Source organism: Salvia hispanica, chromosome 5 (assembly GCF_029641045.1).
Source record: "Salvia hispanica isolate PSC_SH4W2 chromosome 5, Shi_PSC_v1, whole genome shotgun sequence".
Classification (NCBI taxonomy): domain Eukaryota; kingdom Viridiplantae; phylum Streptophyta; class Magnoliopsida; order Lamiales; family Lamiaceae; genus Salvia; species Salvia hispanica.
Genome location: NC_142696.1, coordinates 40,652,715 through 40,665,480, shown reverse-complemented (window position 1 = coordinate 40,665,480; position 12,766 = coordinate 40,652,715). Strand labels below are relative to the sequence as shown.

Genomic DNA, 12,766 nt, shown 5'->3' with positions numbered 1-12,766 from the left:
AATCGATCTTTTAATCCTTTTTTAGAATAAAAGCAATCCATCCAAATATATTAGATTAATTAATTTATTTCAACTAAAGTATTGCTTTCATTTTTATTTAGGAAGTTTTAATTTTGTTTAGAAACTGTAAATTAATTTCCAAATTCATTATTTATTTTTAAATAAATGATTAATCAATCAATTGTAAACACTCCATAAGAGTAATAGATTTCCTACTATATTTTTCCTAAATCTTTATCGATAAAATATTATTACAATTTCCCACATAATTCACGAGAAAATCATAACTTTGCAGCTTTAATTTATAAATTTAGTTGTTCTTTTTTTATTTAATTTCCTTTATTAATTTAATTATTCAAAAAATCAGTTTTTCCATAGGTGTTTAATAATTTTATTATGTGAAATTGAGAATGAAAATATGAAAGTTTTTGCTGAAATTTTATGAAATTTATGAAATTGACTTTATAATTTCATCTTAGTTGGAGCATTTTTTTTGCACATAAATTACAAAATGAGTGCTTAGAGATTAAGTGGGGAGAGAATAAATTTTTTGTCAAAATAAGAAATGACTCAACTATCTTAAGACGTCCCTAAAACAAAATACGACGCAGTTATCGTGAGACGGATGAAGTATACGTTGAAGTCCCTCCTAACTATACTTTTTGCGTGGACTCTGCGGGCCTTTGTAAAACTCATTGGTTTTTGTAATGAGAGATTGAACCCTACTTTCAGCTTGAGTACTTGTTGATTTTGTAAAACTCGTCATCTCCAATATTTAATTACTTGTAATATTATTAAATAAAATGAATATTAGTGTGTGTGGGAGCGGGAGTGTGCTTTTTTTGTACCACACTCTGGAATCTTTATTTTGAAGGGCAATATTTTCTAGTTTTTCGCATTTTTTCAGTTCCAACTTTTCCTCACTTATTAGCTCATACATGGAAATCTTGAAATTGCTTTTGGGGTTTCCTTTAAGTGCCCTTTTCCTTTGCATCTCGGATTCGATTTAAAGCCACTTTCATTGGTGTGATTCTTTTCCATATAACCTCGGATGCAGCAATTCTTTATCAAAATTTCGACAACATATTGTCGGTGCATGCTCAAGCGTTAAACCCTACATCCTACGCTGATCTTACAGAAAAAAATTCAAGTTTTTCCCCTTAATTGAGGTGATCTAAAGGATCTAGGTTAATTCTGTGATGTTTTCCTCTTGCCCTTTTTTTGGGGGAGGGTTTGTTTTTTATTACTGTGTTTTTTCTTGTTTGTGTTGTACTCCACTACTAGTTCTTTTGCAGTTCATGTGAAGCAAAATTAAATGAAGGGATTGTTTCTGATTCGCCCTTGATTTTGCTTTTTGGTTTTTGCAGATCTATTTCTGTAATCGCTTTTGAAAAGTTGCGTTGTGACTGAAGAAGAGTTGATTGAGATGTCTTCTCTGAGTAGAGAACTTGTTTTCTTGATTTTACAATTCCTGGATGAAGAGAAGTTTAAGGAGACTGTTCACAAGTAGGTTTATTGTTTTAGTGATTTACATTTGTATGGTTCTTTTTTTTTTTTTTTGTCTGTAAATTGTGCATTTCATATTTTTGACGCGTCTAATGATAGGCTTGAGCAAGAATCGGGCTTCTTCTTTAATATGAAGCATTTTGAGGATGAGGTGCACAATGGGAACTGGGAGGAGGTCGAAAGATACCTCTCTGGCTTCACGAAAGTGGACGACAATCGCTATTCGATGAAGTTGTTTTTTGAGATTAGAAAGCAGAAGTACCTTGAAGCACTGGATAAGTGAGATTTTAACACTCATAATTTAGAATCTGAATTAGCCCTTAAGAGATTAGAGTGGGTAGATTTATCAATTGTATCTGTGTTGTTGTTTAGGCATGATCTGTCCAAAGCTGTTGATGTTCTTGTAAAGGATCTTAAAGTGTTTTCGTCTTTTAATGAAGAGCTTTTTAAGGAGATAACTCAGCTGTTGACGTTGGAGAACTTCAGGTACTTGTTCTTTTGTGATTGTTGGCAATCATCGTGACAGATGTTGAATATGTTTTGCTTGAATATGTCTCAGGGACAACGAGCAGCTCTCCAAGTATGGAGATACAAGATCCGCACGAGCTGTTATGCTAGTTGAACTGAAAAAGCTTATCGAGGCAAATCCATTGTTTCGTGACAAGCTGCAGTTCCCTAACCTCAAGAACTCAAGGCTCAGGACACTCATTAATCAAAGGTAGACTTCAATTTGACACGTGAATCAATCGTAACTATATGATTTTTTTTTATGATTACAAGAGGTTTGGCTATGGACTGATATGTCTGATATAGTTTAGTATTTACATGGTAACATGGGTAGGATTTATGCTTTGCCCCATGTTTTGTTGATTGGTATCTCGAAGCCTAAGGTGTTTAGGAGATCAGCGGTTTGGACAGTGGAGGTGCTAATAATATTTACAATGCAGCTTGAACTGGCAGCATCAGCTTTGTAAAACTCCCAAGCCGAACCCAGATATCAAAACACTCTTCGTGGATCATTCATGCGGACAGCCAAACGGTGCAAGCACCCCTTCTCAAGCAAATAACCCCCTGCTTGGAGGAGCAGTACCAAAGCCTGGAGGCTTCCCTCTTGCTGCACATGTGGTTTGAATTTGTATATCTTACTTAACTTATGGAGTTTTCTTGCTGTGACCTGTTATACTTACTGGCCTGTGATTGATGATACCAGCCGTTCCAACCTATGCCTGTACCAGTCCCAACACCTCTTGCTAGTTGGATGTCCAATCCACCGGCTGGAACTCATCCAGCAGTTTCTGGTGGGCCTCTTCTTGGTTCTCCTCCGATTCCAGGTAGCACTCTCTCTCTTTATCAATGACGAGGATCTAGATTTTTTAAGATTCAAATCTCGCGATGATTGCTAAGTTTTGTACCTCGCAAGACACTATAATCTGTCTGGCTTGGCTTGATGTGTTGAACATTCTAATATCAATAAACTTGAATTGCATATTGTGTTGAAGGATTGTCAGTATGGTTTGCAGTATATTGGTTTATATCGAGAGACCTGGAGATCTCTTATCTATTTAACACTTATATGATATGCATGGAGAAGTATATGGCAATTGCCATGCAAGTTTTATTGGTCGGACAAACCAAGTTGATTAGATGTCCTAAATTGTTCCATGTTTCATGAAACACCCCTTATCCTTTGTGCCCACAAAAACTTGCAAGAGCTAAGTGTATTTCTTGTTGACTTTTGTACAGCTGGATTTAAGTATCCTAGGACTCCACCAAACCCATCTATCGATTTCCTATCTGGTGATTCTGATCACGTGAACAGAAGAACCAGGCCTTTGGGGATTTCTGATGAGGTAATTAGATGTTACGAAGACCAAATTCTTCAGATGAGATAATCGTTGTTGTTACATTCATCTGGTTATATTATGTGTGCTTTCATATGCAGGCAAGTCAGGCTAGTCTTCCTGTGAATATACAGCCTCTCTCGTTTCCAGGGATTGCTCACAGCCATACATTCAGCGCTCTGGATGATTTTCCAAAATCTGTAGCATGGACTTTTAGCCAAGGATCAACTCCTATGAGCATGGATTTTCATCCTGCCCAACAAACGTTACTTCTAGGTAGAGTTAACTGGATAAGATATATTTGTTATACTTAGTTGGTTTTTTTTATTTGTCAAAAATGTTGAATCAATAGTCTATGTATGTATAAACCAGTTGGCACAAATGTGGGAGATATCGGGCTGTGGGAGGTTGGTTCAAGGGAGCGGCTCATGCAGAGAAACTTCAAAGTCTGGGATCTGAGCAAATGTTCCATGTCTTTTCAGGTTGCCAGATATTTTCTTGACTGAAAAATACCGCAATAATGTTTATGGAATTCATTTAGTGTCAACAAGGTTTTGACTCGTTTGTTTAATTCAGGCTAGTGTGGCAAAAGACGCTGGTGTCTCGATAAATCGTGTTATTTGGAGCCCTGATGGATCTTTGTTTGGTATGAGTTAAGATGATATATCTTCCAATACAAGAAATCCTAGAGGAAGCTATCTGATTTGTGATCTTTAATTTTCTGCTTAATAGGTGTTGCATATTCTAGACACATCGTACAAATTTATTCGTATCATGGGAAGAATGATGTTCGTCAGCATTTGGAGGTATTATATGATCATTCTACCTTTATTTACTTACTAGAAAGTTTATGGTTTATTTGAGAAATTGCTACTGAGTACTTGTGTTCCAGATCGATGCTCATGTTGGTGCAGTAAACGATCTTGCATTCTCCCATCCCAATAAGCAGCTCTCGGTGATAACCTGTGGGGATGACAAGCTTATCAAGGTTGTTTAAGATACACTCTAGCTTGAAAGAATCAAACAGTGTCATGTGATATCACTCTCATTATCTTTAATTTCTAGGTCTGGGATGCCACCACTGGTGCAAAACAATATACTTTTGAAGGTCATGAAGCCCCTGTTTATTCGGTGTGCCCTCACAATAAAGACAGTATCCAGGTAATAAAGCATTATACCATTCTATTTTTATATAACTTGAGTATATCATGCCAATCTTTAGCCCCCTCACGACTAAGAATATCTATAGCATTGCTGTAGGGTTTATTAAGATCTTGTAGTGGTTATGATTTCTAATTTCTGTGTCATTTTCCAGTTTATCTTTTCTACAGCTTTAGATGGAAAAATTAAGGCATGGCTTTATGATAATCTGGGTTCTCGAGTTGATTATGATGCTCCTGGTCGATGGTGTACAACTCTGGCCTACAGTGCTGACGGAAAAAGGTTTTACCCTGTTGCTGCATTTTGATTTATTGTGAAATTGTCACTCAGCCGTATTATAATTTGGCAATTTCTCGCTCAGGCTTTTCTCCTGTGGGACGAGTAAAGAGGGAGAGTCCCATATCGTGGAATGGAATGAAAGTGAAGGAGCTGTGAAGAGAATATATCAAGGCTTCAGAAAACGATCCTTGGGAGTAGTGCAGTTCGACACTGCTAAAAACAGATTTTTGGCAGCTGGTGATGATTTTTCCATCAAAATCTGGGATATGGATAACACTCAACTTTTGCACTGTATTGATACTGATGGAGGTCTTCCTGTGAGTTTCAATCATAGTTTCGTAATACACCCACACACACATGACACATCCTTGCATATATATTATGCGAAAAGCACTGCCCATTGTGCCTCAAATTTGCTTTTTCACCAATGCCAGGCAAGTCCTCGAATCCGCTTCAGCAAGAATGGGACACTGCTAGCTGTTTCTGCCAATGACAATGGGATCAAGATATTAGCAAACACTGACGGTTTCCGCGTGCTACGTGCATCTGAGAATCTGGCTTTCGATGCCTCGAGAACATCTGAAGGCGCCAAGGTAATTTCTTCAGACATATTTCCAACTACTTGCAGAGATGGTGAGATTATGAAGAAAAAAAAAAGATGGGAAAAAATGACTAAAGCTTTTCATGTTGTTACCTGCAGCCCGTTGTAAGCCCCATATCTGCAGCAGCTACAAGTAGCATGGAACTTGCAGAGAGGGTGGCGGCCTCTGCAATGGTTGGTATTCTGCGGTTTTCTCCTTTCTGCTGTATACGATGTGCTATTATGTAGCCATGAGTTGGAATTTTAAACACCCACTCATTCTGAATTTTGTTCTTGGTGGACTGCGCTTCGCCTTACTATTTGCAATTGTGTGTGCTGAAAGCTTAGTCTTTGATTTTTGTTAGAATCGTGATACGAGAGACCATGGTGATGTTAAGCCTAGAATAGCAGCAGAGGATGCTAATGACAAATTAAAGAATTGGAAGCTTAGTGAAATCAACGAACCATCTCTGTGCAGGTCATCAAAACTTCCCGAACATTCAAAAGTAACAAAGGTATGATGTTCACTAATATGTAAGCGTCTTATGCATTTGTATTGGAGCTCTAACATATTCAAGCTGTTGGTCTTGTTGCAACAGATATCTAGGTTGACATATACGAATTCAGGCAATGCCATACTTGCATTAGCTTCAAATGCGATCCATTTGCTTTGGAAATGGCCACGGAGTGACCCTAATTTTAGTGGAAAGGTGAGAACAGAACTGAAGCTACTTCCCTCTTTAACTGGGAGTTCCAATCACTAATCATTTTGAAACGATGCTCTCTGTAGGCAACAACTAGTGTTTCACCTCAGTTATGGCAGCCATCAAGTGGAATCTTGATGACCAATGATATGCCTGATGTGAACCCCGAGGAAGCTGTTCCTTGCTTTGCCTTGTCGAAAAACGACTCTTATGTAATGTCAGCCTCAGGGGGGAAAATCTCTTTGTTTAACATGATGACTTTCAAGGTGACTTGCAGCGATAGATTATGTTTCGTGTTTAGGTGTGCTTCTGCCCATGTGCATGAATGTTCACCCCTCACTTTTTTGGATAATTGCAGACTATGACAACTTTTATGCCTCCGCCACCAGCAGCAACATCCTTAGCTTTCCATCCTCAAGATAACAACATAATCGCTATTGGGATGGATGACTCCTCAATCCAGATATTTAACGTTAGGGTGGATGAGGTATCTCATAAGAACATAATATCAGCATACATTGTCATTGTGGCTAATCCAAACAGTCTAGGTAGCTTATCGATAATATCCGCTTCTTGCAGGTTAAAAGCAAGCTTAAAGGACATTCTAAGCGCATCACGGGCCTTGCTTTCTCGAACACATTAAATGTGCTCGTTTCATCGGGTGCAGATGCCCAGGTTGACAATTTTATCAAACTCATCTTTTTCTGCAATGCAGTTGCAGATGGAGTGCATGATTTTGTTGTTAAGATTTTTGATAAGTATAATGATCTCTCTTATATATGACGGCTGATTTTAATTTCTTGCCCCACTCCAGCTGTGTGTGTGGAGCTCTGTTGGATGGGAAATGCAGAAGTCCAGATTCTTGCAACTGCCATCCCGAAGGTCGCCTGAGGCACCATCTGAAACACGTGTGCAATTTCATCATGACCAGACTCACTTTCTGGTCATACACGAGACTCAACTAGCCATATATGAAACAACCAAATTAGACTGCATACATCAGGTAAAAGAAAATTCCATTGAAGGCACTGATTAAGAAAATCACTTGAGGCAACATTCTCTTACACTGTAACTATATTTCTCCTTGCAGTGGGTACCGCCCGAATCTGCTGCCCCGATATCTCATGCCACATTCTCATGCGACAGCCAGCTGGTTTATGCTAGTCTGCTAGATGGTACCATCTGCATATTCAATGCTGCACACCTTCGCTTGCGGTGCCGTATCAGTCGCGCTGCTTATCTTCCTCCAAGTGTCAGGCAAGTCTCTTACATGATACTATGTTTTCGTGTTTCATTACCAAAGGCTTCCAACCTGACCTTTAGATTTAGGTCTTTATATAATTTATACAAGAACCTAATTAAGATATAAATTTGAACATATGAGGAACTCGATTTTAACAAGTAAAGTGCACCAGCTCAATGTACAAAAGGGATAATTGCATCTAAAAGCATGACTTATGCATTTCATGGTTTATAGTATGACTAGTTCTTAGAGTTGAGAGAAAATAGAAAGATGAAAGACAACATAAAACGTCTTAGAACCAGAGTTTTAATCTACACGAGTACGAAGCTGTTTAATTTCGCTATATTTCGAATTGACTTTGTAATTGCCAAAATTTTTGTATCGTGTATTTTTGTGAACCAATTTAAAAGGCATGTTAAAATTCTGTTTCTTTTGTAATCTGTTTGCTGCAAGAAATCTTGTTCTGAAAATTGTGTGCTACTTTCGTCCCCTTGCAGCTCCAGCATTCACCCAACGGTGATAGCTGCACACCCACAAGAAGTGAATCAATTTGCATTAGGTCTGTCGGATGGCTCTGTCCATGTCATCGAACCTCATGCATCTGAGGCCAAGTGGGGTGTGCCTCCGCCCCCCGAAAATGGCTCCACAAGCAATGCCCCCGTCACTCCTTCAGTTGGAGCCTCATCCTCGGATCAGCCTCAAAGATGATCTACACGTAGCCCTTGAATTGCTCTCGGTCTGGTATTTGTAGAGTGGCTCTCTGAGATCTTATCTTTTTGCAACACTGCTTTTGTTTACTTGACAGTTGAGGTGTTTATGTGATTACACTAAGTAGAAGTAATCTGGCACCCCATTTAAGACAAGAAAATATGTTCCAGACTGGACTAGAAGATCATGTTAATAATCCATGCACTTTTTTACCGCTCGTTACTTTTATAGTGCTAATTTTGATTGAATTTGTTCGATGTTTTTTTTAAAAAAAATTGAGTTGATGTTGTTTATTACTTGGTTCAAGTCTCTTTAGATTTAATCGAACATTTAATCATGTTTTGATAGCTAGAGATGACCGTGCGAGAAAAAATTAGTTGATTGTTTTGAATCACTGGCCGAGCAGCCCGCTTATGCTGTACGCATATGGCATGAGTTTGGTGAGGTTTCTCGACCTTGCGAAGCAGCCCAGTGAGCCGGCGACGCGCAATGTGGCTGTCTTGTCCGCGACAATGGGCTCGAGCTCATGTTGGGAATATTTACCTTATTCACACTCAATATATATAACTATAGAAAAAGCCAATTTTGAGCCTCTAATATAAGCATTTTTTAAATATAAATTAGTACTACTAAACATTTATAAATTTGTAACAGTTGTCTAGAGTCTTTGTCCTAGCGACAAGGAGGTTAGATATCATGATCTTAACCTCAGTTGTAATTTCCTCTTTTCTTAGGAGTTTATATGTAATATCCTCCTTCATATAGGAGTTAAATTTTTTAAAAAAAAAATAAAAGAAAATAAAAAAATAAATTTGTAACTGTTACACTAATTATTTAATAATATAAGAAGCACCATATAATTTATCGTTAGAAGGTTTGAAATGGCGGTTTATCATTAGAATGTTTATAATTATATTTAATAATATAATAAGCAACATATTTACACTTATTATTTGCAAATATCACATTATTTACAGCACAGAATGATGAGTACACAATTAATAATACAGTAAGATATTTGTTGTTTCATTTGCATCGGTAGTAAATGCACAAATAATTTATCAATTGAAATTGAATAAAGCTACTAAATCATGCCTAATTCATCTTGCCTCCATTCTTTCTCTCTCTTTGAAATCCTCTTACTCTTTCCGCATCATATCAAATAAAGATTCAACAATAGAAGATAATAAGGTCAAGAGTACGCCACGTCGTTTTATGGTTAGACATGAGAGAAATATATCCGACAACAAGAGTGATAGCAACCTTGCTTTAGCTTGAGATAGAAAGCCGATAAACATATGCGCTAAGCACAAAAACCCTAATTGCAATTGTGACTATTTATTTTGGGTTTGGAGAGTTTCTAAAAAATTATAATTACAATTCTTATGTGGTAGTTACAAATTTTTTAATTAGTGTAATTGTGGATTCAATGATGAATTATACCCAAATCTATTTTACTACTGATGCAAATGAAACAACAAATATCATTGTATTATTAATTGTGTAATCGTCATTCCATGGAACGACGTTATTTGTAAATAACGATTACACAATTAATAATATAACATGGAATGACGATTACACAATTAATAATACAATAAAATATTTGTTGCTTCATTTGCATCGGTAATAAAATAAATTTTGGTATATTTCATCATTGAATCCGCAATTACACTAATTAAAAAATTTGTAACCGCCACATTATTAAGAATTGTATAATAATAATTTTTAGAAACTCTCCGAACCCAGAATAAATAGCTGCATTTGCAATTAGGGTTTTTGTGCTTAGCGCAGATGTTTATCGGCTTTCTATCTAAGCTCAAGCTAAAGCAAGGCTGCTATCACCATGGTCGTCGGATATATTTCTCTCATATCTAACCATACAACGACGGTACGCACTCTTTACCTTATTATCTCCGATTGCTAAATTTTTGTTTGATATGACGTGGAAAGAATAAGAGGATTTCAAAGGGAAAGAAAGGAGGCAAGACGAAGGTGTGAGTTACTACATTCATTTAATTTCAATTGCATACATTATTTATTTATTTCCTGATTTCCCAAACTAAAAAAATATTTCTTGTTGTTTTATTGTTAGATCTATTCGCATAGAAGGGTGATTATTACAATTGTTACCCTATTTTTTCATCTGAATGTTTGTCCTTGTAGTCATGAAAATGTATGTGTTGATCATTCTATAATTTACTCCAGATCTTTAAAAGTGTATTAGTATTATTTTTCTAGCAATGGGATATTGTTCATTTGCCTAATGCTTAAGAGCACTATACCATGATTCAAAATGCTTAGGCAGAAAAATAAATTCACATCTAATTCCTCTAATACTAGTTTTTGATACTATAAACAACCACCCTCACCACTTATTGTTCCCACTTAGACGCTGAAAATACCAAGGGATAGTTTGAAACAAAATCAATATGTTTTGAGGTCCAAATTATTTCATAGTTTTAACCGAGAATCTATATCCAAAAAATAAGATTGACAATTCATTTTTAGTCTATTAATTGTGCAGATCCCTACTAAATGCAGCATTAGTACAACATCAAGGTTCCAATTCCCTAAGATACAAAAAATTTCATGTTTTGTGTAGTTAATTTCAGCCCCAATCTAATTGGTTTTATTTTACATGTTCAGTGCAATGTTTATTAACAATGCAATGAAGTTTTCTTTGGTACTAAATCATTTTCCCAAATTAACCGAGTGCCAATAATGAACAGAGGTGTAAATTTGATGGTTGATTCAAAATTCAAATAATAATACTAAATCATATTCCGAAATTAGTCGATGGAAAATTATCATAAACATGCTTCAAATTGGGGGGTAGGCTCCCTTCCTTTTTTTCTTCATTATTTGACCGTTTGACATAAAATGCTGAGTTTTGAGCATTAATCACCAAAACCCTAGAATTTGTCTGTTCCTCCCTTGCCAACATACACTACACTGGCAAAATCCCCCTTTAAATATCTTGCATTTTCCCCTAATTTTGTTCAATTTGCATTCGTTTCCGCAGAGGCTAACAGAGAGTGAAAGCAGAAACGAATTGACGTGATGGATGTGGGAAAAATCTCTTCTGCTGATGCTGCTCTGCACAAAATGATGTGCTGTTCCATTCTTGGGGCTGCTCAAAGCTGCCTCCTTTTGCTTCTTATCATGGTACATTCCTTCAACCCTTTACTCTACATTGTTCTGTGTTGCTTGTTTGTTCTTGCTTTCTGTAAGTTCTTTACTGCATTTGAATAAGTAGCTAATTGAGTGATTGAATCTGCATTTGAATTAGTTTAGTTTATTCTTTATCAATCATCATTGCTTAAATCTGTGCGACTGTATTTGGCCTTGTTTATGTTTCTCTCAAGAATTGATTTTTGACTGGGATAAGATGCTATATGGAGTTTTGTTTTGATAACTGCAGCAGGAAATGGTCCCTGATTTAATTGAGAACGCAGATTTGATCGAATCACCACCGTCTCTGCGTTCCATGAATTCAAAGATCTGTTTAACCCTTATTTGAATTGGTGGTATATACATATGAAAACAATGCTGTCTGTTTTGATGCTTCTGATTAGTCTCGCTCTGGTCGAACAGATTGATTTTCTCTTGAGATGCTATGAAAGAATCTTATATCGAAGGTCGATTTATCTTTACTTCATATATCTCTGGTGTTTTCGCTTGGGACGAATAAACGAACCCTAAAAGGATCTTTCTCTTAGTCACTTGTAGCTCTTGTTCAATCTTTGGTTTAACTTAAAGAATTGTTTTCTGTTGATATTCTGTGAAATTATAGCATCACAAATGGAAAATTGGTTGTATTCGTCTCTGTTATTGATTGACATCACAAATGGAAAATCTAAAGCAAGCATGGATTTTGGTTGTGTTTAGTTTATTGTGCTTGTATTCGTCTCCTTTGTTGATTGACATTGTTGGATTGGGGTTGTTTCTCTCCAGACTGGGACCCTGCTCGATGGTACAGACGTTGTTCCATCCCTGATGAATAGAAGGTACTGTGAATTCTTCTTTGTTATAGTCTTTTGAAGTTGTATTGCTGTACTAAGCCATGGTGTGTATATGTGCTCCACTTACAGATTCCCATTCGGTGATCTTAAAAAAGACACTGAGACGGAGGAGAACAAAGATTTTGGTGAGAGTGACGACGATGATGATGAAGACAACGAAGCCAGTGATGACGATGACAGTGATGAGGACGACGATGATTACTCTGGAGATGGGGGTGATGACGATGATGTAGACTCTGATGATGAGGTTGAGCACAATGGTAATGCAGGGAGTGAAGAGGACGATGATAGCGATGACGACGGAGATGATGATGGAGGTGACAGCGATGATGACGACGATGACGATGACGACAGTGAGGATGATGAAGATGAAGAGAAACGTCCATCGAAGAAGAAGAAGTGAGATGTTAGGTCTCTGTTTCGGTTTCAGCTATAGCAAGTAGCATTTTTAAATGGTACTCTGTTTTGGTCATATTGACTGAAATTATGTTGTTTGGTTTATTTTAGTTACTTTGGTATTCGACATTACTCCATTTCATTGGAGAGTGAATTGTAACATGTTATATGACATGTTACTATCTATAAATTAAATTATCAATTTTACATCTTTTTGTTTGATAAATTTATCTTCATCAGTGAAGGGACTTATAATGTTACTGTGCTAAAATATGTACTCCTATAAATCTACTCATAACGTGCAATAAAGACTGTTAGGAAGT

The 12,766-nt window shown here is 36.8% G+C and overlaps 2 protein-coding genes across 4 annotated transcripts; both read left to right on the top strand.

Moving 5' to 3' along the window:
- The first annotated feature begins 852 nt into the window (after positions 1–852).
- LOC125187967 (topless-related protein 1) lies at positions 853–8,244 on the top strand. Of its 3 annotated transcripts, none has more exons than XM_048084665.2 (26): positions 853–1,169; positions 1,368–1,506; positions 1,606–1,785; positions 1,879–1,992; positions 2,066–2,224; positions 2,454–2,628; positions 2,717–2,837; positions 3,250–3,356; positions 3,449–3,623; positions 3,720–3,829; positions 3,924–3,993; positions 4,080–4,153; positions 4,240–4,335; positions 4,413–4,508; positions 4,663–4,790; positions 4,870–5,104; positions 5,222–5,380; positions 5,488–5,562; positions 5,733–5,882; positions 5,967–6,077; positions 6,158–6,337; positions 6,430–6,558; positions 6,651–6,746; positions 6,886–7,074; positions 7,162–7,328; positions 7,812–8,244. In XM_048084665.2, exons 2-26 carry the CDS (start codon positions 1,427–1,429, stop codon positions 8,020–8,022), a joined length of 3,387 nt encoding a protein of 1,128 aa, XP_047940622.1. In that variant the 5' UTR covers positions 853–1,169; positions 1,368–1,426; the 3' UTR covers positions 8,023–8,244. The 3 variants fall into 3 exon arrangements, with proteins under 3 accessions (XP_047940622.1, XP_047940621.1, XP_047940623.1); XM_048084664.2 differs by having other exon boundaries at positions 2,454–2,631; XM_048084666.2 differs by lacking the exon at positions 5,488–5,562 and having other exon boundaries at positions 2,454–2,631.
- A 1,574-nt stretch (positions 8,245–9,818) lies between these two features.
- Positions 9,819–12,652, top strand: LOC125190329 (uncharacterized). Its single transcript, XM_048087604.2, has 4 exons — positions 9,819–9,913; positions 11,048–11,190; positions 11,980–12,032; positions 12,117–12,652. Exons 2-4 carry the CDS (start codon positions 11,086–11,088, stop codon positions 12,448–12,450), a joined length of 492 nt encoding a protein of 163 aa, XP_047943561.1. The 5' UTR covers positions 9,819–9,913; positions 11,048–11,085; the 3' UTR covers positions 12,451–12,652.
- The last annotated feature ends 114 nt before the right edge of the window (positions 12,653–12,766 follow it).

Excerpts from the sequence above, each read along its gene's own strand:
- LOC125187967 (XM_048084664.2), top strand. The coding sequence starts at position 1,427 with ATGTCTTCTCTGAGTAGAGAACTTGTTTTCTTGATTTTACAATTCCTG. Across the intron at positions 3,357-3,448 it reads CTTTGGGGATTTCTGATGAG|GCAAGTCAGGCTAGTCTTCC; the intron begins GTAATTAGATGT and ends TTTCATATGCAG. Across the intron at positions 3,830-3,923 it reads AATGTTCCATGTCTTTTCAG|GCTAGTGTGGCAAAAGACGC; the intron begins GTTGCCAGATAT and ends TGTTTAATTCAG.
- LOC125190329 (XM_048087604.2), top strand. The coding sequence starts at position 11,086 with ATGGATGTGGGAAAAATCTCTTCTGCTGATGCTGCTCTGCACAAAATG. Across the intron at positions 11,191-11,979 it reads TCCTTTTGCTTCTTATCATG|ACTGGGACCCTGCTCGATGG; the intron begins GTACATTCCTTC and ends GTTTCTCTCCAG. Across the intron at positions 12,033-12,116 it reads CCATCCCTGATGAATAGAAG|ATTCCCATTCGGTGATCTTA; the intron begins GTACTGTGAATT and ends CTCCACTTACAG.